Below are 23,480 nucleotides of genomic sequence, written 5' to 3' on the forward strand. Positions count from 1 at the left end.
TACAGAGCAGGGCAGTTCTCTCATCCTTGTTGACAGTCTTGAGGATGTGGTGAGTGAAGCTGATCCAGCAACAAGGAACTGACACTCCTCCCCCACACACCCACTGATACTCCTCTGCCATCTCCTGTTTCATAAAAGAGGAAACTAAGGCTCAGAGAAAGAAAATTGTTTCTTGGAGGGCCCCCAGCCCCAGCTGTGGGGTGTGACGACCAAACCCAAGGCCATCAAAGTGATTCCAAACTATAAATCTTCCAAGGTACAGTCCTCTTTCTCCCATGAAGTGGCTGGTGGTTTTGAACCACAAACCTTGTGGTGAGCCGTCCAGTGCTTGCTCTACAGTGCCTCCAGGGCTCTATCTGCTTGATTTCAAGTTGGAGTTCTCTGAAGACCTCCATGGGGCAAGCAGTGTGCAGGAGGCGAACAGAATGGAGCTAGGAGGCTGCCACATGAACTCAGGAAAGGCTGCCCTGCAGAGATGAGGCTAGGGCTGCCCTCGGATGGTGAGCAGCAAGCCAGGTGGAGGAGTGTGGAGAGGAGGAGGTGCCAGAACCAGACATCTCCAGTCGGAGGGCGATGCTGGCCTGGAGGAGGGGCTCTGGAGCTGGACTTTGCACAAGGTTTTCCAGGTCGGAGGGGGAATAAAAAAGGTGTTTGGGGGACTGAGAGCCCTGCCTAAAACACAGCCTGGGGCGAGTCTTCCGAAGGAGAATTAAGCGACCAGGGTGGGTAGCCAGAGGCAACGAGGTTGGACCGTGCAGGGTCACAGCACATGCAAAGGTCCTGGGGTGAGGCCGGTCCTGGGGGAGGGGGGGTCCCGCCAGAGCTTGGTGGCTGCGGGTTTTGGAGCCAGGTGAAAGAGGAGCGAGGGGAGCGGCTTGGGCTGGGAGGAGAGCGCGGTGCAGGTGCACCGACGAGGCGCCGACTGGCCGGCGGAGGGCGCCCTGCGCTCACAAAAGAGGTGCCTGGTCGCCCTCCGTCGGAGCGCCGGCGCCGTGGGGTGCGGAGGGTGGGTGAGCCGTCTGCCCTGGACAAAACACGGAAACGGAGTCTCGCGGGGGTCCAGCTCCAGAGGGATCTCCAGCCCAAGCGGCGGGGATGCCAGGTCCCTGGCTTCCGAGGTGCCGCGCGGGCGTCTGGAAGCCCTGGGCGGCCCACAGAGGGAGTGCGCTCCGCGCCCGCCCGCGGACCCGACGTGCTGCTGCGGGGCGCGTGGGAGAAATGGCCGGTCCTCGTGAGCCCGCACCAGGCTGTTATTCACGATGACGCCCGTTTCGCTGAAAGTCCGACTGAGTGCCTGCCGGGGTGGGGTTGCATATCGGGGTCTAGCAGGGCTGGGCGTGCAGAGGTTTGGGGCGCTGGAAGGGTCCGGACAGGTTCCCAAGAAGGTGAGTGGGGCCAGGGTCGGGGTGGGGAGAGGGACTCTGTTCTGGCAAGATGCCCCCACCCCCACCCCACCCCACCCCACCTCTCAAGGCCCCGCCTTGGTAACTGGCTGGATCAGGTCCTTGGCTAGAATTCCTTTTTTTCCAAGAAGGGTGAGGTGGTTTGTGGGAAGCAGGGGGGGGTGGGGTAGGGGAGGGTTATTTATAGAGGTCACAGGAAATCCCCAAAGAGCCCGAGCCTTAGCCAGCGGCTGGACTGCAGGACCAGAGAGTAGGTGGGTAGACCAATTGCTCCCTTTTCAATGCTGGGGGTCCCCCAAGGGGCTGAGCTCAAACACCCCCTGTCCCAAGGAGGAGCAGAGGCTAAGGCCCGGAGGCCTCCTGGAGGAGGGGGTTCTGGAATTGGGCTTTGCAGGAAGAAGAATTTCCCAGGCAGGAAAAACTCACAGCCATTCAATGGATTCCAACTCATAGTGACGCACCGGACAGAGCAGAACTGGCCCGTGGGTGACCAAGGGTCTTTACAGGAGCAGAAAGCCTTCTCTTTCTCCTGTGGAGCAGCTAGTGGATTTAGAACTCCTGGTCAACCCTTAGCTCAAGCCTAACCCACTCTGACAGCAGGCAAGAAAGAGAACAAACTCAAATTCACTGCCATCAAGCCGATTCCGACTCTTAGCAAGCCCATAGGGCAGGGTAGAAATCCCCCGCTCCCCCCGTGGGTATCAGAGACTGCAACTCTTTACAGGAGTTAGAAATCCTTGTTTTTCTACAGAGAAGTGGCTGGTGGTTTTGAACTGTTGACCTTGGGATTAACAGCCCACTGCATAATCACTACCCCACCAGATCTCCTCCAGGCAGCAGTGGACAGTGTACTTTAACCAGAGAGCCCAGCACAAATAGAGGCACTGGGAGTCTTCAGTCACAGAAGTAAAAGTCCGGGATCTTTGTAGGCTGTGCAATGTCACAGAAGTGCTGGGGAAACTGGGCTTTCTCTCAAGGGCAATAGGGAGCCATGGAGGATGTGTGAGCAGGAGATGGTAGCCTTAGAATTTTCTGGCAAAAAAATCCACCAGGGGCATCATGGGGCCTGTGGAAGACTGAGCCAGGGTCAGCCATGGGGCCAACAAGACCAGTGTCATCCTAGAATGTTCTAGATGGCAGAATCTGAACAAGCATTAGCCTGTTTGTTCTTATGCCCATTTCTCAGATGAGAAAACCAAACCTTGATTCAAACCCAGGGCTCACCGGCCTGGAAACCCCAAATCAGGTCCTGGTGGCCTCTTGGGCAGGACCAGGAACAGCACCCCTCTGACTCAGCTTCCACAGCCGTAGGTTCAGGGTTAGGGATGTCCTGCTTCCTTGGGGCCAAGGCTGGCCCGTCTGGGCGGCTGGCCTGGCTGACCTCCCTGGCCCAGCTTGGCGGAGCCCCAGCTGAGTGCTTCCTGCAGCGGCCGGCTCTCACCCGCACTTCCGCATCCAGGAAATATCGCTCCTTTGTCCCTCAGACTGGCCTGTCCTAAGCGTGGCGCTGCCAGCCCCAGCTCCTCGTGACTCACCCCTCCCTCTCCAACTCCCAGGGGATCTGCAGTGGGGGAGCCCGTAGGGTGTGTGTGTGGTGTCTGTGTGTGTGTGGGAGACTTCCCTTTGGAATAAGCTGAGATTCTAAGCCACAAGTTTTAAGCAATCTTCCGTTGACTTTGCTTCGAGGCATCTTATTGTTCAGGACTAGTCTTGGGGGTTTTGTTTTCCAGGGAGAAAGTCTGAGCTGGTTTACTGAGTCAGAGGGTTTGCACAGTTTTATGTTTCAGTCACTGGTGAGGGGGAATGTTTCCTGCAGGATCTTGATGGGGTTTGCATTTCCAGCAGCCCCGTAGGGAAGTTCCTTTTTCACAGCAATGTCACGAGCAGGAGGTGTTAGAACTTTTTTTTTTTACACTGTATTTTCTCCCTCCATCTGCTGGGCATAATGTGATTCTCTGGGTTCCTTTTTCTTATTTTTTTTAAATATAAAATAATTTTTGGGGCTCACGGGACGAAACCGGGCCGACTGAAGAGGGAGAAGAGGGGGAACCGGGCAGGGGACGCGGGCGCAGGGGCTCGGGCGGGGGCGCACGGCTGCGGCTGGGGGGCCGGGTCAGTCAGCGAATTAGTTCCATGATGACCCCAAACCTGTGGCCGCCGCCGCCCGGTCCCACTCCAATCGCCGGCCACTGCTTGTGCCCGGGTTGGGAGGGGGCTCCCTCTCGCCATAGGGCGGCGGGGGCCGGGGAGAGGGGGAGACCGGCTCTGCCCCTGCCCGGGGGATGTGCCTCTGAGGGGAAATGGTGAAACGGGGGGAGGGGGAAAGAGAAAAGAAAAAAAGGAGGGGAAAAGGGGGAAAAAATAAGAAAAAGCGAGGCAGAGGCGCTGCCGCTTTGCTCGCTGGACCGCTGGGGAGGGAGGGAAAGGGAGGAAACTCTCCGGGTTCCTTTTCTGTGTCTTCCCCCTTCCACCCCTCTGCCTGCTGGCTAATTTTGGAAGCAACCCACCTGGGAGACCCAGGTTCCATGCCTGGCCAGGACCCCTTCCTCCACAGCTTCCACCTGCCCATTGTTGGAGGCTTGAGGGTCATCCTGATGCTGAACTGGTCTGATGCACAGGTAATCGTGCAGATGACGCTGGAGTGGACAGCAGCTTGGTCCCTCGGGCATGGGGTCACTCAAGGGCAGCGAAGGACCATAGACACACGATTGACTTAGTGATGTAAGGGATTCAAGTAGCCCTGACAGCCTGTCTGTTGCAAAGTCAAAACGGACAATACACAACAGTCGCCAAGGCCTCTCGGTGATAATGCTCCCGGATCAATCCTTTAAGGAAACCCGGAGTTTCTGAAATTCGCTTCCGGGCACAGAATCTCCGAAGTAAGTCCTGGTCAAGAGCTAGAAAACTGAGGACTCAGTTTAAGCTCAGGAGCTATCCCAAAGCCCAGTGTGACTTTACCAGTGGAGAGTCTTGTGGGGATCTGGTCTGCGCCCCCCCCCCTCCTGGCCCCTGGTCCATTGTTTGTTTTTGGCTGGGGCTGGTGGCCTGGGGAAGTGGAGCGGGCGCTTCTGTCCAGTTCTCATCTTTATAGGTTTTTTTCTTCTCACGCACAGCCGAGGTCCCTTTTCAAAGGAGAAAACAGGTCTTCAGAGTCCCTGAAGGGCTTACTAATGTTTATTATGTGTTGATGATATTTCTGTGGCATAGGACAGGGCTGGGAGGTGGGGGCGGAGAATAAGGGGGTGGGCGGCAGCATCCCTCCCTGAGGGCCAAGGGCATGGCATCCCTACCCCTCTGGGCTGGCTTCCCTCTCTAAAAAGTCTGGAAATTCACCAGGGAGAAGGGTGGGTGGGGGGGCATAGCTGACCATTCCCATTGTCAGGCCCTGTGGGTGTAGGGTGTGAGGAAGGTTCAGGAAGTGAGGCTGTAGGATGTGGGGGGCGGGGTAGGGGGGGCTCGTGGCCATGTGCAGGAGGGGGGGACATGGGGTGAAAATACAAAGTGGGTGTGGAGGGACGCTGCCCCTGTGGGTGACATCGATGCTGTGCATGTGAACTTGGCACTATGTTTGTGGGTGATGCTGCCATGGTGTCTGAGTGTAACAGAACCCCTGTGTCTATGTGAAGTTGGCACCGTGTCTGCAGGTGGCGTTGTCCCCGTGTCTGTGGATGATGTTATCCCCGTGGCCTGTGTGATGCTGACACCGTGTCTGTGTGACCTTGTGACCATGTCTGTGTGTGACACTGCCGTTGGACGTCTTTCCCGTACGTGAAGTCATTGGGTCTGCCTGTGACATGCTCGTCGAATGCGGTGTCATCCCGTGTCTGTGGGGCTGGGTTTCAGGTGGGGGTGGGCACGGCCGGGGTTTGGGGGTGGCGGGAGGGCTGCTGTGTTGTCCCTGTGAGCATCTTCTGCACCATCAGGTCGGGGGGCCCCCTTGGTCCTTAAGGCCTGGTACCTCCTCAGCCACTGGAGCAGGAAGGGGTAGAACACAGACATACAGGTGATCACCCAGACGCCCCTCTCTAGCCCTGGATGCTCATCTCCAGAGGCAAGCTGTCCCCTGAGAAACCTGCCCTGCCTCCTCCCACCCTGGGAGACCCCCCAGGTTAGCTGGTGTCCATGCTCCTCCTCCGACTTCCCCAGACAGATGAAGAGACTGGGTTCAGAGAGGCTCCTGTCCCAGCCAGCCTGGCTCTTCCAACATTCCCCAAAGGCCCGGGGATCCTGGGAGTTTGCTCAATAATCCTTGCCCCCTTGCCCACCGGGGCCCGAGGCCGGGACTCAGTCTCCTCTTTTGTCCACACCAGTGTTTCCCGAAGTGGGTGACCCTGCCCCTTGGGAGGCCCTGGGACAACCCAGGGGACTGCAAAGGCAGACACCTGCCAGACGGGCCAGAGTAGTTTGCATTTCCAGTGGGCACTAACCGACGAACAGAACTGACCCAGCACCAGAACCCCATCCCTCCCGCCCCCCACTCCCCAGGGCACTTTTCTAGTCAGCTTGCCCCTGCTCTCACACCTGCCTTGGCTCCCCAGTGCCCTCAGGAGAGAAAGCCTGAATCCAGACCAGCCCTGGGACTAAAAAATTCCTAACTCCCAAACCACCAAGCACTCACTCACTGCTGCTGTCTGCAGAGCGTCCTGCCCCCGTCCTGCCCCCTCCTGGGCCTGGCAGAGGCTCCCATGCGGGGTCAGGGGTTGGCAGGAGGCTGTTTCCTGGTGGGGGAAGGAGGGAGCGGCAGCCAAGTCCTGCTTCCGCTGGCCCCCTCCCTTCCTTCCCTGACTCTTCCCTGGGGCCCCAGGGCCTCACGTTCCTTGGCCCCGGTCTGTCCCTGTCCCTGGCTCCACCTTCCTCTTCAACCAAGACTCTTCCCCTTTGTGCAGGGCCAGGGTCCCACTCCTGCCCTCCTGCTTGCACGTAAGTGAGGTCCCCATGTTTCAGATAAGGATAGTGGGCTCTGCAGACCCTATCTCAGCAGCGTGGCCCCAAAGTCCTTGTCCCCACCCCCAGACCCTGCTAGCCGGGCCCTGACCCTTCTGGTCCTGACCTCTTCCCACTTGCCCCCTCACTCACCCACCAGGCAGGCTCCTACCCCAGGGTCTTGACGCATAGTACCTTCTGCCTGGTGCCCCCTTTCCGGGGAACCCCCCCCCCATGGCTCCTCCCTCACCTTATTCAGCTCTCCAGCCAATAGTCACCTCCTGATGAAGCCCACCCCCGCCCCTCCCCATACGACACCCTGCCCCAAACCCGCTGCCGTGCGGGCGAGTCCTGTTCGTGGTGTCCTGTGTGCTTCCGGGCAGCACTGGGCTCCAGAGGGTTTCCAGGGGCTGATTTTGTAGAACCAGATCTCCAGGCTTTTCTTCCTTCGTCTGGTTCACCATCTGCCTTCCCTCTACACTGCGTGAGCCTGTCAGGGGACAGGGTCTATGCCTCATCCCACCCTGCATCCCCAGTGGCCAGCACGATGCCCGGGATACAGAACCACAACCAGCTGCAACTCTGACTCAGGACAGCCCTGTGGATGCCGGAGCAGAACTGGGCTCCAGAGCGTTTTAACGGCTGATTTTTTTACACGTAGATCACCAGGCCTTTCTTCCAAGGTACCTCTGGGTGGACTTGAACTGCCCACCTTTCTCTGTGAGCAACTGAGCACACACACTGTTTGCACAAGCCAGGGACCCGTGGCTGATCAACTGTTACAGTGGGAGTGGCAAGAACCCATGACGACTCCATTCCCAAGCATAACAGTCATGAACCTGAGCCAGCTCAAAGCCTTGGGTTGGGGGGCCAAATTCACTTCTTTAACCGCTCGGGAAGCCCCGGTGATGTTTGCCCACCCCGACAAAGTAGCCCTGCACCAATCCTTATGACAGTTCCCAGACTACAAATGGATTCTAGTCCTAAATCTGTCGTTAAGCCGAACATCAGTTGGAATAAGTTACGGTTTGCACCTACTGTCACTCACTGTCCTCAATCGATCCTGACCCACAGCGGCCCTGTAGGTCAGAGGAGAACTGCCCTTGTGAGTTTCTGAGACAGGACTAGAAAGTCTCCTCTTTCTCCCGAGGAGTGTCTGGTGGTTTAGAACTGCTGACCTTGCGGTTAGCAGCTTAACCCATAACCCACTACACCACCAGGGTCCCTACACTCTAACATCAGTTAGCCCCAAATTTGCCTCCGTTTAGAGCCTGTCTTTCTATGCATTAGAAAACACCAAAGAAACACATCCAGAGACACAACACCATCTTGAACAAAATACCGTAATAATAATGTCTGACTGTCACGAGGTAGCACCAGCGAGTTACCCCAAACCATTGTGTGTCCACCCGTTTCCCATATGGCAGCGTCCAGTGACTGGTGTGTAGGGGCAGGTTTGTAAGTCCTCAGCCCTGCAACTGCCTGTATTTAATATCTGTCTTTATGTCAGTGGCTTATTTCTACCTAAAACCAGTTTCTCTCCAAAGCACTCACAGCCCCACTAAGTGTGGGAATGCCGGCCGACACGCTTGCCATCAAGAGCAAAGGTCTTAGTAACCAGTAAGCCTTGGGCCTCAAGCCAGGGGCGAGACTGAGCCTGGGTCTGCTCTAGTTTTGCAAACAGGGATTTGCAGGGAGCAGAAAGGAAGAGGTCAGGGCTAGCGAACGCTCTTGGTGCCATCAGTCGGTGCTGACCCATAGCGATGTGACAGGACTGAGTAGAACTACCCTGTGGATTCCCGAGACGGGAACGCTTACGGAAGCAGAAAGTCTTTTTCCCTTCCACACCGAGCCCTGGAAGAGATTTTCCTGAATCCGGGAAAATGGCAAAAACAGTGAGCTGCCCCCCCCCGCACCCCTTCCCCATGCCAGGGCCAGGTGAACTGGCACTGGGCTCCGAAAAGCCCTGGTCAGCTGCATGTGCAGTTTGGCTGTTGAGAGTCTAGGGTCAGACCTTGACCTTGGAGCCGTACACATCCACTCTGCTCGCTCTCTGGGTGTGTGTGTCGGGGGTGGGGGTGGTGGGGGTGGGGTGGTGGCTGGGTGGGGACCCACAGCTGGAGCTCAGTGGACCAGAGGCGACCCTGCAGAGAGAGGCAGGCGGGCGGGGTTTAGGCTGGAATGGGCATTGTTTTCTCAGCAGGGGGAACGTCACTGGGGTAAACAATGTCAAGAGCTTCCCCGGTTCTCAGCAGGGACAGACAGGGCTGGGCTGGGAGCCCAGGCTGACTGGCAGCCACCTCTTGACCCCAGAGTGGTCACTTCCCTGGGGCCTCAGTTTCCTCCTCTGAGAAATGGGGATATTAATAGACCCTCCTTCCTCGCTGCGAGGGCTTGGGGCCAAGGTGGAGAAAAGTCATGTTTGTTTGGAGCGGGGTCTTTCCTGGACCCTCTTGTTTCCTTCCCTGTGGGCTTTCTTTGAGCAGAACGGATTCAGAGTGAGAGGGAAGTTTTGTGAGGGAGTGAGCTCCCCAACACGGGGGCATGTAAGAGGAGGTGTGGCGGACCTGGATATGGAGTCCCCCTCCCCTTGCCCACCAGAGAGTTGGAAGACAGATCTGTAAAGGAGAGAGCTCCCCATGGCCAGGGGTGTGTGAGAGGAAGTATGGTTGAACTGAGTGTGGGGCCAGTCCCCAAAGAACTGGAGGACAGTTCCACAGGAGAATGAGCTCTCCATCTCTGAGAGTCTGCAAGAAGCAGCGTGGTGGAGATGGACACAGAGCCCCCTGGGTTGTGGAGGGCAAAGCCTTTGAAGTCTGTGTGCCTCACTTTCCCTCCCCGAGACTGTGAGGTTGGCATCCATCTGGAGTCGAACAGATGGAAGGCACAGGCTTAGGGGCCGAGGGATCTGATTTAAAATCCCAGCCCCTCCCTAAGCCCCGGGCGGTAACCTTGAACAAGACCCGCTGTCCAGGTCTTCTGAAGAGGCACAGCACGGGATGTTCTCTGGCATCTGAGTCACCTTCCCCATGACACACAGCATGCCCTGGCATGACGAGCCTCGGGTTTGGGTGGAGGGGACCAGCATAGGGCCAGGAGCTAAGCACCTTCCCCATGACACACAGCATGCCCCTGGCATGACAGGCCCCGGGTTTGGGTGGGGGGCACCAGCATAGGACCAGGAGCTGAGCAGAGGCCACGTGCCCGTGGCTGGCCCTGCTGAAGTCCCCCGCCCAATTTTTTACCATCGGTGGAGGTTTCCATGCCCTTGATCTCAGGCCCCAAGGGTTCGCCTCGGTGGAAGCTGAAGGCCGGGGATGGATAAGAGGCCTCTTCCCTTCCAGGTGCACCCTGTCCTAGCTGGCCTGAAAACCCTCCCCTCCCAGTGCAGTCTCAAGGCCTTTGCATGTGCAGGGGACATGGTTCCCTCCACTCCTGGCTCCAGTCCATTTGCTGCCTACTTGGTGTTAAAGGGCTTGGGCTTTTGACTATCTCCAGGGCCTCTGTTACAGCCTTGGTATCTGCCCCGTCATAGCAAGCAGAGCCCCATTAGCCTCCCCCCACACCCCTGAAAAACAAAATAAAACACAACATGGTTGAGTGCAATTGTCTCCAACTCATGGGGACCCATGGGCACCATAACTACATCCACAGGGCTTTCAGTGCTGCTTTTCCCCCAGAAATAAGTTGCCAGACCTTTCTTCCGCATCGCCTCTGGGAGGACTTGAGCTTCCAACCTTTCTGTTAGTAGCTGAATGTGTTCACCTTTTGCAGGACCCAGGGATCCGCCTCCCTCCAGCCCCCTTCAAAGCCTGCCAGTGTGAACTTAGAATTTCTGTACAAACGTTTTAAAATGCAGGGTTCGGATAAGCAGGGCTGCAGCCATTTACATCGCGCCCGCTTTACAAGCCTCGTGAAACGTCCCACCACTGGTCCAAGACAGCAGAATCCTGGGGACAGTAAAATTCCATAGTGGAATTACCACTTTCTGGACAGGGGTCCCAGTTTGATTCCCAGCCATGTGCCTCATGGGCAGCCACTGCCTGTTGGTCCGACGAGGCTTGAGATTGCTATGATATGGACCAGCCCAGGTAGACTAGCAAGAAAGGCCTGGCGACCTACTTCTGAGCATCAGCCAACGAAAACCCCGTGGATCCTGATGATCTGATTTGCAGTTGGTTGTGGGGTGGGCAGGACCACTGTGCTTGGGGTCGCCAGGCGTGGGGTGACTGGATGTCTGCTCACAGCAGCAGCAGCAGCAGCAGCAGCAGCAGCAGCAGCAGCAGCAGCAGCAGCAGCAGCAGCAGCAAGGCCCTGCTGTAAGTGACCGTCACCGGCACAGGACGGCCCATGCCTTGGCATTCCTGTCTTTTCTCTTCGTTGGCCTCTAGACTCCCTGAACTCACAGCAGCACGGCACACCCTCCTCTGTGTGCCCCAGTCTCCCCACCTGGAGAGTGGGGTGAACGGTCCTACCCCATCAGAATTGTGAGGCTCCAGTGGGTTAATCCTGCAAAGGGCTGAGCACGGGCCAGGTTCGCAGGAAGAGCTTCTGTGAGCTCTCTCTGGCTTTTGTAACCTCGGCCCACTCCCTTCCACCTCGCCACAAATCTGGGGGTTTGGGAGGATGGAACCTAATTTGTCCTGGTTGCTTCGGCATCCCTGAGCTGGTATACAGCAGGCACTCAATTAGAGCGGAGCAGGGGTTACACATTGGGCTGCTAAAACCCCAATCTCAGCAGTTCGAAACCACCAGCTGCTCCTTTGGGAGAAAGCGGGGTTTTCTACTTCCATCAGGAGTTACAGTCTTGGAAACCCAAAGGGGCCGTTCTACCCTGTCCTAGAGGGTCGTTATGAGTTGTCATTAAATCATTTGGCAGTGACTTTTTGAGTGAAGTGTGGGGCCAGCTCTGGGCCCAGCCTCCCTTACTGCCCTGGGACCTCACCTGGAGGGGATTAGCACATTGCCTGCAGGGGGCCGTTGGGAGTCCAGGATTTTCTTCTTGAATTCCTCCAGGGCAGCAGGGTCTGTGGAGGGAGAGAAAAGTCAAGCCTGACCTGTCATCCCAGTGCCTGGGCTGTGAGCCTAGGAGAGTGTGGCTGGGGTGGGCTTAGGGTGGAAACTCCCCGCTCCCCCAGATCTACCCGCTGTCACTTACCGATGACCTGGGGGCTGGGGAGAGGGCCCACGGGTCTTGACAAGGACACAGACATCGGCTGGGACTGTGGAAAGGAGGGTAGAGGGAGGTGCTCAGGAGTAGGGATCGTGAGCTCAAAACACCAGAGACCCCTGCCCCTCCACACCTGGGTAGGAGGCCTTCCAGGGCAGAGACACTGACACTCACAGAGAAAGAGACAACACACGCCCACCATCAGCCCTCAGAGACTGGAGAGACCTCATTCCACAGCTCAGCCTCAGCTCTAACCCAACCTGACCCACAATGCCAATAGTGCCAACCCAGCCAGCCGGGCCCTCCCTAGCCGAAATCAACCCACTCTGCAGCCAACTCCCCGCATCCTCAATGCCACCCATCCCCAAATCCTGAGTCAAATCCCTCCTGGCTGAACCCAGTTCTAGTTCTGACATCAGCTCCCAATTTAAAACGAAGCCTCGTTTAGAATCAAGCTCCATCCTCAACTCACTCCCAATCAGAACCTGGTCTGATCCTATCTTTAGCTCTCCTTACTCCAGCCCCAAGGCATGTCCCCACCCTCCCTGCCCCAGACTCAGTATGACAAATCTGACCCCCAAGGGCCTGCCCTCTGGCTACACGTGCCCACCTCAGTGTTCCAGTCCCCCGCTTCCACATCACGCTCCAGCCTCTACTGGAGATCCATCTGTAATCTGACTTTTCCCCTAATCCTATTCTTAGTCCCAACACAAACCTCAGATCCATCCCAGCCCTATGGCCGGCGTTCCACGAAGCCCTGACTTTAAACCCAAAGCCGCCCAAGACCCCCAAGTCACCCAAACCAACTCAGCCCAGCCCTACCCCAAGACCAACATCCACATTGGCTTCTACTCCAGGCCCCGCCCTGACCCCCACTCTCATCCCAATGCCCCTCAGCCTCAACCCGGATTCCCCCCCAACTCAGCTCACCACTGACCTTAGACTCACCAGCCTCCCTACACTCAACTCAACCTCAACTCTGAAGTCATCTAGTAAGTGCTCAGTGCATTGCCAAGGTCGCAGTAAGTGCTTAATCCCCGTGGGATCGTGGCTAGTCTTGGATCATGGCTTGTTTATTGTCTGTCTCTCCTAAGAGCCTGAAGTTGAGATTGTCAATTCTAAGGCCAACAAGACTCTATATTCATTGTCAGCTCCAGATCTCTGATCACCGCTTAACCCACCAGCCACTTACATCTACCAGATGCAAGTCCACCCCCAAGGCCTATCCCCCAGCCCCGTCGCATAGCAACCAAGGTACTAGATTCATTCTTTACCCAACCCCAGGCTTGCCACCCCATAGGCAACCCGGACCCAACGTCTACCCCTTGTCTCACTATCCAAACTCCATCCTAACTGCACCTCGAAGCACAGTCGAACCAGAGATGGAGCCCTGACTTCACCCAAACCAATTCCAGACGCCAAACCAAACCAAGCTCACTGCCATCGAGTCCGTTCTGACCCACAGAGACCCTGTAGGGTCAGTAGAACTGGCCCTGCGGGTGTCAGACTGTAACGCTTAACGAGAGTGGAAAGCCTCATCTTTCTCCCGTGGTCAAGTCGGGAACCACCAGGTCAGCCATTCAAAACCACGAGCCGCTCCACCAGGGTTGACGAAAAGTCATGTCAGCCCGATGACACAATCGCTGAACCCTTCCTGGGTCAATGGCCTCTCTAACTCGCGTGGTGGTTAGTTAGCAGTGAATTGATGCCATCTCACGGTGACCCCATGGGAGCAGGCAGACTAGGGGTTTCCAGGCTGTGACCTTCGGGAGGTCAGTTTCCAGACTCACCTTCCGAAGAGCCTTGGACTAGGTTCGAACAGTGGGCTTTCAGCTCCTGCATGGTCTGCTTAGCCATGTACTCCCCGAGGGACTCGACCCTTCCTTTGGCCCTCTTGCTAATCCCAGTGTCTCCCTACACCCTAATCAGATTCCAATGGCATCGCCACAGGGGGTGGGGGGTGGGAGGAGGGGTATACGATGCCCCCTGACTTGGTCAGACGGGACAACACAAAAATGAGCCCCGGCAGGGTGGTACCAGTCCACTAAGGCAGTGACATCATGGGATTAGTGTGACCCACCGGTCACCCAGCGCAGTGGCTAGGCATCCCCACTTCCTCCTGTCACCTGTCAGTAGGGTGCAGCAGGTGGACGGAAAGGAGGGCTGTACCCATGGGAGAGGGGAAGAGCTTTGAGGCTCCTAATGGGCAGAGGGGTCAGGGCAGCCTGGAGTGGGGTGTGTGTGCAGGCCCTGACATCATGGAGACCTGCCTGGTCTCCTGCGTCTCCCATCCCCCCCCCCCCCTGCGGGTTGGGTTTTATCACGAGTTAACACCCTGAGATGCCTCCAGCCTGGTGACACAGATGTTCTCCAAAGCATCACGGTAACTACATCTGACTCCAATCCCATCCTAAGCCCGGTCTCAACCCTGAATGGATCCCTCACCCTAATCTGAAACCACTTTGAGGATGCCAACTCACCCCCAGCCCCGTCCCTTTCTCCTCGTTCTCATTAGGTTCCTGGTCCCACCCTCCGCCCCAATTCTAATGCCCCAAAGCGCTGTATCCATGCATGCCCGCAAGCCTTAGGCCAACTCTGGCCTCAACAGCCAGGCCACACCCAATTCCAAGTCAACCCAGCACTGTGCTTCCAGAGCGCCACTACATACAATGGAACGAGCGGCCGTTCCCATGCTTGCCTGACCCTGTTGTAGCAGCCACTGTGCCAGTCCACCTCGCCCAGGGCCTTCCTCCTCTTCCGCTTAAAGCAATCGCGAGCTGGCATCCCTCTTCACCCAGCTGTAGCGGCAGCAGCCCCCCTCCCTTCAGCTCCAGTCCTAGTCCTACACAATGTCAGCCTCCCATCTGCTAAGACCAGTTACATCCTCGAACGAGCCCTAACTAACCCAACATGGAAGTCAACCCTAAAGCCAACTCGACCCCACCCCACCCCACCCCACCCCCGAAGTTCTGGATCACTATCGCCCAACTCAGCCCGCATCTGGAGACCCCAGCTCACCTTGGCCTTGATGCAGGTGTCCAGGGCCGAGGCGCTGACGGCCATCTGCATCTTGAGATATTCAATCTCCTTCTTCCTCTCCTCCAGCTGCTTGGTCAGGCCCTCGCGCTCCTTCTGCAGCGTGGCCTTCTCCGCCAGAGTGAGCTGGGTCTGCCGGGTGCACTCGATTTGGAGTTTGGCCTCCTGGGCCTTCGCCTCCGTGGTCACTTTCTCCTTGGCCTCCTGGCTGGCCTGCAGGCTCCGCTCCAGCTCCAGCTTCTGGCGCTGGAGGTCCGCGTTCTCGCGGGCCACGCGGTCGATGTCGGCGCGCAGGCTGTGTGCCAGCTCCGCCACCTTGGTGGTCATGAGGGTGGGCATGTGTTCGCAGGTCCTGCGGATGGAGGCCACCTCCGAACTCAGAGGGTAGGGGTGATAACCCAGGCTGTCCAGGGCTCGCGAGATGATGGAGTCCCTCCAGAGGTTGCGCAGGCTGGTCTCGAACTTCTCTTTGTCAAAGAAGTGGCAGAGGGCTTCCACCTTCTGCAGCCGCTCCTCCGCAATGCGCCGTTCTTGCTGCAGCTGGGCCTGCGCCTTTCCGCACTCGGCTAGCTGTTCGTCCGCCAGCCGCTTGTTCAGCTGCAGGGTCTCCTTGTCTTTGGTGCACACGGCCTTCTCCTTGGTCAGTTCCACCTCCAGCATCTTGGCCTTCTGGTCCAGGGTGAGCCGCAAAGCTAAGGAGGCAAGAGATTCAGATCCAGGAAGGGGTGGAGGATTGGGAATTGGGGGGGGGGGGCCTGGGGGCACGCCCGCCCTGCTCACCTTCGCAGCTCTTGTTGGTGCTCTTCAGGTGGTCATGGCACTGTTTCTCGCTCAGGATGATGGCGGCCATGTATCGCTGCTGGCCCAGGTGGGTGGCCTGTGAGGGCAAGGGAGCATGGGAGGGAGGTCACCGGCCAGTCGCTGCGGGCAGGCTCCTGTCGCCCAGAGTCCCAGGGTTGGGGGTCCCCAAGCTGAGCACCCATGGGCTTGGGTGACTGGGCTCTCTCGAGCACGGAGGACTGGCCTGTGAGGTTCCCCTGGGAAGGCTCCTGAGCTCGGCACTGGCCCACGTGGCCTTGGCAGAGGTGGTCAGTTAGGTTACTGGTCCTATCTGAGGAGCGTGCTCCTGGCTTAGTCAGTCTGAGTTGGCGGGGACCCTGGGTGAACGGTTCCCGAGGCTCCTCAGAGGATATCTGCTGGCGTCATGGTGACACGTGGGACTGTGATCTGAAAAGTCAGCAGGTCAAAGCCACCAGCCGCTCCTCGGGGAGAAAGACGGGGCTTTCTGCTCCCGTGAAGAGGTGCAGTCTCAGAAACCCAATGACGTACAGAAGGGCACCGGAGGGTGGAGGGTGGATGGGATAAGGCTTCCCCGTGGGATCCTCCTGGGCCAGCCCGGGCTGCCCTCGAAGAATCAGCAGCTGTGTTGCTGCGATGGGAGAGGAGACAAGCACAATCTCGGTCTGACTCTCCTGAACACGGCGCTTCCCCCCAAACCCCAACCCCAACCCTGGAGCTTAGGGTAGAGCCGCCCCTGTGAGTGTCCGAGGCTGGAACCCTTGATGGGAATAGAGAAACCCGTCTTTCTCCCAGGGAGTGGCTGATGGTTTTGAACTGCTGACCTTGTGGTTAGTAGCCCGGCTCGGCACCACTAAGCCACCAGGGCTCCCCAGGACACTCAGCAATTCCACGTGTACATGCATACTCAAGAGAAAAAGAAAGTTAGGCCCACCCAAACATTCGTAGCACCAATGTCTACTATAGCAATGCTCAGGACAGCCAAAGGTAGACACGACCCAAATCCCCATCCATGGGTGGCTCCGTGGGGAGAATGGTCCGTCCACCCAGTGGGGTGCTACTTAAGCAAGTAAAGGAATGAAGGTCGGGTACCTGATGCTGAGTGGAGGAAGCCAGACTCAGAAAGACCACACAGTGTCCGATAGGAAGTGTTGGGAGCAGGCAGATCCACAGAGACCCACTGTGGATTAGTGGTTACCCGGGCCTGGGGGACGGGGTGCGGATGGACTGCCAGTGGGGACAGGATTTCCTTTGGTGGGGGTGGGGGGGGATGACTAGGCTCTGGAACTAGAGCAGATGGACTAAAGGCCACTTTAAATGCACACACGGCATGAGATACATTATCTCAATAAAGTTGTGGTTTTAGGGAACATTTTCACAGCTGGAACTCACTAAGGCGGCAGTTGAAAAAACTATCCCAATGGAAAGTTTTCCACTGACCTGAGTCAAGACAAGAGCGAATCTGGGCTGTCTTTACACAGCTGGGCATCTTTCCGCAGCTAACCTCGGGGCCAGGAGGCTCAGGGGGTGGGGGTGAGGGCAGGGGGGGTGGGGGTGGGGACAGAAATAGCCTTCGGAGCTCCTGCCTTTTGTTGTGAAGTCTGAGTCTCAGAGGCGTTGCCAGCCCTGGCGGCCTAGTGACTAAGCATTGGGCTGCTAACCACAGGGTCAGAAGTTTAAAACCACCAGCCACTCCGAGGGAGAAAGATGAGGCTCTCTGCTCCCGTAAAGATATGTGGTCTTGGAAATCCACCGGGGTAATTCTACCCTGACCTGTAGGATCACTGTGAGTCAGAATCGACTTGATGGCAGCAGGTGAGCCACAGAGGGGAGAGCTGTGGGTGGCCCCAAATTCAAAGGAGTGGGGGGAGGTTTCATCAGGAGCAAGTGACAAGAGACACCCAAGGCCCTACATAACCTTCTCACCACAATGAGAAATGCTCCCTGGTTCATCTGGGCTCCCAGTGAGTGTGTACAAGACTGGGGTGCAGAGACCCTGAAAATCACTGTTACAGCTCTTTGCCCCTGGAGGCTCAGTGGGAAAAGCTGCTAAGCACAAGATGGATGGTTCAAACCCACTACCTGCTCCTTGGGAGAAAAATGAGTCTCTCTGATCTTATAAAGATTTACAGTCTCAGAAACCTGATAGAAGATCATGAGGCAGAATTGACTCAATGTGAGTAGTTTTTGGTTTTTTTTTTGATGGCTCAAATTTCAGGAACAGAAATTTGGTTGCATTTATAGAAAATGCAAGCAAAGTCATTTTATTAGTATAATCAGGACTGGGGAGAGACCCAGATATGGATGCACTGTGATCCGAGCCCCCAGTGGGACCTGGATGGTAGTGTGCCCCTGCTACTGCCTGGAAGGCTCCAGGGTCGAGTGCACCCAGAAGTGTCTCCGAAGAGACGCCCAGCGTTGGTCTTCAGAAAACTCAGCCTCGGGGAATCCTCTGGAGCCCGGTTCTACTCAGAGACACCCGGGGTCCCCGTGGGTTTGGTTGGCTTTACAGCAACTGGGTTTTCTAAGAACAGAGACCAAGGGTCAGGGTGCTGTGGCGTGGGGGAGGGATGCTACGCTGAGGGGCAGCTCAGCACACCAAGGATCACCCAGACGGTTGTCAATCTGAAGAAGAAAAGGAGGCTGTGATTCTTCAGTGTCAAGTGTTAGCCAGGCAGGATTTTCCACTCACTCATTTCCTTATCCAACTCATCAGACAGAGTAGAACTACTCCTGCCAAGCCTGCGGGGATAGACGGGCCCTGCTCTGTGGGGCTGAGGGGGGAGACAGGGGCCCTTCAGAGAGCCTCAGCTGGAAGACAGCACCTGCTTTGAGGGTCTGAGGTCCCCCTACTCCATTCTTCTTATTACAGGAAGCTCCACCGCCCCCAGGGAACATCCCCTCGCTTCAGCCCAGTTCCAGCCCCAGCCTGCAGGCAAGCGCCTAAGGCCCCCTCCCCTCACTGTCTCTCCCTATCTCAGGGGGAGGCCCTTCCCAGAGGCCACTGTCAAGTATGTTTGGAATGAGCTGGGGACACAAGGAGGCTTTCCGTTCCCTGGGGAGCTGTCCTTTTCTGCCCCACCCCTAAACTCCCTCTTCCCCCCCCAGGCCTGGATTCCGGCCCCCTTCCAAACCAAATGGTTTAACAATCCTCCCTCTGAGCATCCATTGCTGTGGTAACATTCATAAAGCAGGGGCAATAGGAGCCATTTATAGTTATTACGAAGGAGCCTGCCTGGAGTCGTAGGTTAGCGGGTGGGCTATTCACCTCAAGGTCATCAGTTCAAACCTACCAGCCCCTCCATAGGATGAAGACGAGGCTTTCTGATTTCATAGAGATGTTCAACCTCGAAAACCCACAGGGGCAGTTCTACCCTGTTCTATAGGGTCGCTGTGAGTCAGAATCTACTCAGTGGCAGGGATCCGTATGTGTGTGTGTGTGTGTGTGCACGTGTGTGTGTGTGTGTGTGTTACAGTAACTCTGAGGAGCCTCCCTGCTCCGACTGGTCAAGTGTGTGGCTGCTCACTGAGAGGTCAGTGGTTGAAAAGACTTGTCGATCAGCTCCTTCGACGATGACTCCCTCAGGCGCCCTAGGGGACAGGTCTCCGGGGTCCTCTAGGGTCTCCAGGGAGCAGAATGGACTCCACGAGGCTCACAGTAAGAACACCGTCGTGAAGCTGGGAGTCCCTGGGTGGTTATTTATTCGTGGTGCCTTGGAAGAAAGTCCTGGCAAAGGAGTTCTAAAAAAATCAGATGTGTTCTACTCTGACACCTATGCGGACACCCTGGGTTAGAGTCACCTGGACAGCCATGGCTTGGTTACAGTTATTACCACCGGCTGAGACCCAAAGCCGTGAGCTTTTCATTTACACCAAGACCTGCTTCCAAAGTGACAGAGGCGTGGTGTGGGGGGTTTGGGGGGGGTGGGGGGCTGTGAGTTGGATTGCCCTCGATACAAGTTGCAACAACAAAGTCAATTTGTATCTAGTGTAAGTGGAGGGTAGGGTGGAGAGGCTGGGGGGTAGGGGGTAGGTGGAGAGAGTGGGGGTCACGGCTCAGCTGGGCTCTCTACTCGTTTATGCCACGGGCTTTGTGCTGCCAGTTCCCAGGATGCTCCTCTAAACGGACTTGAGACAAGGAACCATTCTTCCCTGCCCACCCCCACCTCCACTGCCAGGGACATGAATATTAATAGGAACATTACTATTAACCATGAAGAAGCCAACCTCCCTGCCCGCTAGTCCATTTTGATTCACAGGGACCCTACAGGATAGAGTAGAGCTGCCCCTGTGGGTTTCCTAGACGGGTAACCCACTACGCACCCGGGCCTGGGAGATACTTACCCCCCTACTGAACCGGAGCGAAATAAATCTTGTCTGGGCGACTACATTGATGCCGTGCCCACCCGTGTTGAGTGGAAATCGACTTTGCGCTGTGAACCCTTCCCCAACCCCTGTGACTCCCACCACCAAACTCCCACCTCCCGCCAGATGGGCAAAAGCTCCCGTCTTTTAATCCACAAGCGCCCCACAGGTGAGCCCCTGGTCTGAGAGCCTCCCCTCCCCCGCGTCCCAGAGGAGGGCCCCCGGAGCCCCGCAGCAGGGCGGCCAGCCAGGCGCGGACTCACCCGCTCTGCCTGGCACTGTCGGAAGCTGGCGTTGATGCGGTCCAGGTCGCGGCGGGTGCCCAGCAGCATCTGCATGATGGCCTCCTTGGCGCGGGCCGTGAGGTTGAGCTCCTTGGTCAGGTTGGCGCGGGTGGCCGACAGCCCCACGACCTGGCCGTAGAGGCCGTCGGCGCGGCGCTCGGTGGCCTGCAGGTTGGACTCGGTGCCGCCGTGCACATTGCCGTAGACCATGAAGAGCACCAGGCCCAGGATGATGAGGAACTGGATGAGCGAGACGAAGAGGAAGAAGTACCGCATGTAGTACCAGCAGCCTCGCTGTGCGCCCCCGGCCTTGTGCAGCGCCCGGGAGTAGGGCGCCCCGCGATCCATCGCTAGACCCATGTGCACCCCTCAGCTGGCAGCTCCGCTCTGGACAGCGCCCCACGGGGAGTGTTTATATTACTCCTTTTAATACTTCCTCTGCCTGGCTCCTTCCTGGCCAGGAGGAAATGGGGGCTGTGGGTTATCACAACACTCCCACCCGGGCTGTTGGGGGTGAGCAGGCGCAGCTGGGCCAGCACAGAGGCGCCTCCAGGAGTCTCATTTCCCCGTCCGGCCCTTGTTCTGGGACCCTGCAGTCAGCTGGTGATGTGTAGGGTCTCCTTTAACTCCTTCATCCCACCCCCAACCCCGGGGCCTACGGGCCACCCTCAACGATGCGCATGGTGGCCTCCTTTGACTGGGATCTGAAAGGTTGGAAGTTCTAGCCCATCCAAAGGCCTCTCCAAACAAAAGGCTGGCAAGCTCCTTCTAAGGGTACGCCATCAGAAGCCGGGTGACTCGAGGTTCTACTCTGATGCGTGTCGGCAGTAGAGGTCGTGGTTGATCACCCAGATGCAACTGGTCTAGGCCTGCTGCTCTTCACGCTGAACCCAGGGGGGAAACTGAGGCATGGGGAGGAAGAGGGACTTCCCTTGGGTCTCATGGTTCGCAGACCTGGAATTGAACCCCTGCAGGCTGGTGGGATGTGTCTCCATGTCCTAGTCTGGTTAAGCGAGATACCACTTGGAAAGAGCTTAACCCAGAGCCAGCCACACAGGACCCAAACAGCAAGCTCCCTGCTGTGGAGGGCATGCCGACTCACGTGGCCCTGAGGACAGTGTGGAGCTGCCCCTGTGGGCAGTGGAAAGTGCCATCTTCTCCTCTCAGCACGACTGGTGGTCTCCACACGTTGCCACTATGTCACCAGGGTTTCTGGGGGTCCCTAGTAGGTGCCCAATAATCGTACCCGAGGGCGCCTTGCAGAGAGCTGGCCTGTGGATGGCAGCAGCGCTGGGCTCCCCACACTCTGTCATTCCGCGGGCGTCCCCCCTCGGGGCCAGGGAGTGCGCCCGCAGAGCAGCAGCACTGGCTTGGGGCTGGACAAGCTGCCCCTCCCTCTGCCTCACTGCCCCTCTGGATGGCACAGGCTGTGGGCCGGCTCGCAAGAAAGGCCTGGCGGCTGTTTTCCATATGATTTGCGGTCCTTGTTGTTCCTGCTGTTAGGACTTGGTGACACCATTGGGGGGCTGCTTGGTGAGATGGTGAGCGTGGCATTCATCTTTCTGCCTCCCGACCCCCGGCTGGCATCTTCTTGAGACACCGTGGGCAACCCTCCTAGGTGGGTGGGAGGCAGAGTTCAGGACAGAGAAGCAAAGGCTTCCGGGTGAGTCCCTTGCCCCATCTCGTGTCTCAGCTCTGCCAGATGAGGTCATGGCTGCCCCAAAGGTGTTAGCCCCTGGTCTTGAGCAGACAGAGCCTGAGACAGACCTGCCTAGCCGGAGGTGGGGGTGGGGGTTGGGTGTCAGGGCTGGGCTGGCGGAAGAGGCCGGTGACAACCGGAGGAGGCTGGGAGACAATAACACAATTGCTGTCCACTGTGAGAGACACAAGAAGGGGAAGGCCTGGATAGGGGGACCCTCCCCCGCCATTAGTGGGGTGATGGAGTGAGGGCCTAGCTAGTGAGGAGGGGGCCACCAGGGCGGTGCTCCACAAGGGAAGGGAAGGAGGAGGAAGGATGGAGCTGAGGAGGAAGCTCCCAGGGGGAGACAGGAAAACATGGTCTGACCTTTGGCCTTTGTAGCTACCCCAGGATGCCTGGTTCCTGATTCCAGTTCCTTGTCTGCTCAAGGGGGTGGGGAGGGAAGGGTTAGGGGCCCCTGAGGCTGGTGTCCAACCAGCTGTTTATCCAGGTTGGCCAGGCCCACCCAGAGCCTCCAGTGCTGGGTTGGGGGAGGAGGTAAGCCCTAGGGGGTCAAGTAGGCAGGAGCCCTGGAGTGAAATTCTGGTGGACGCCCCGCCCCAGCAGTGGGAGACTCAGCCCTCCCTGGCCTAAACTGGGGACAGCCTGGGCGACAGTGAAGCGTTCACAGGGCTGGATACACGCTGAGCCTCGATGTATGGTGGGACTTTTAGATGGGAGGAGTGGGCAGGGGGAGAAACACCTGAGGCCTAGAGGCCAGCATGGGAACTTGGGTAGAGGCAACCTCTGGGAGGGATAATGGTCTTGGAGTGTGCTGAAGATCCGGGGTATCTGTTGTGGGCTGGATTGTTCCCTCCCACAAACACCAAAAAACAAAACCTATGCCAAAGTCCTAGCCCCAGTCCCTGTGAACGTGGCCTTATGCAGAAAGATCTTTGAAAGTGTTATCAGTTAGATTAATACGAGGTCATACTGGAGTAGGTGCGATGGTGTCTTTTTTATTAATGTGTGTGTGTGTGTATATATATATATATTTAAACATTTTATTAGGGGCTCATACAACTCTTATCACAATCCATACATACATCAATTGTGTAAAGCACATCTGTACATTCATTGCCCTCATCATTTTCAAAGCATTTGCTCTCCACTTAAGCCCTTTGCATCAGGTCCTCTACTTTTCCCCCCTCCCTCCCTGCTCCCCCCTCCCTCATGAGCCCTTGATAATTTATAAATTATTATTTTGTCATATCTTGCCCTGTCTGACGTGTCCCTTCACCCCCTTTTCTGTTGTCCGTCCCCCAGGGAGGAGGTCACCTGTAGATCCTTGTAATCGGTTCCCTCTTTCCAGCCCACTCTCCTTCTACCCTCCCAGTATTGCTACTCACACCCCTGGTCCTGAAGGTATCATCCACCCAGGATTCCCTGTGCCTCCAGCTCCTATCTGCACCAGTGCACATCCTCTGCTCTATCCAGACTTGCAAGGTAGAATTCGGATCATGATAAGGGGGTGGGGGGAGGAAGCATTTAGGAACTAGAGGAAAGCTGTATTCTTCATTGGACCCTGACTGACTCATCTCCTCCCCTAGACCCCTCTGTGAGGGCATCTCCAGTGGCCGACAAATGGGCTTTGGGTCTCCACTCTGCATTTCCCCCTTCATTCAATATGGAAAGATTTTTTTGTTCCGATGATGCCTTTTACCTGATCCCTTCTACACCTCGTGATCACACAGGCTGGTGTGCTTCTTAGATGTGGGCTTTGTTGTTTCTGAGCTAGATGGCCGCTTGTTTACCTTCAAGCC

The 23,480-nt window shown here is 57.0% G+C and overlaps 1 protein-coding gene across 1 annotated transcript; it reads right to left on the bottom strand.

Annotated features, from left to right (window-relative positions):
• Positions 1-760: 760 nt before the first annotated feature.
• On the bottom strand, positions 761-20,339 carry PLVAP (plasmalemma vesicle associated protein). The gene is made up of 9 exons (XM_075555964.1): positions 19,959-20,339; positions 15,313-15,409; positions 14,515-15,224; positions 11,485-11,548; positions 11,272-11,353; positions 3,911-4,010; positions 3,552-3,693; positions 3,422-3,429; positions 761-1,294 (listed from the first exon to the last, which is right to left on the bottom strand). Exons 1-9 carry the CDS (start codon positions 20,337-20,339, stop codon positions 761-763), a joined length of 2,118 nt encoding a protein of 705 aa, XP_075412079.1.
• Between the last annotated feature and the right edge of the window lie 3,141 nt (positions 20,340-23,480).

The sequence above is a fragment of the Tenrec ecaudatus genome, chromosome 1, assembly GCF_050624435.1.
Source record: "Tenrec ecaudatus isolate mTenEca1 chromosome 1, mTenEca1.hap1, whole genome shotgun sequence".
Classification (NCBI taxonomy): Eukaryota; Metazoa; Chordata; class Mammalia; order Afrosoricida; family Tenrecidae; genus Tenrec; species Tenrec ecaudatus.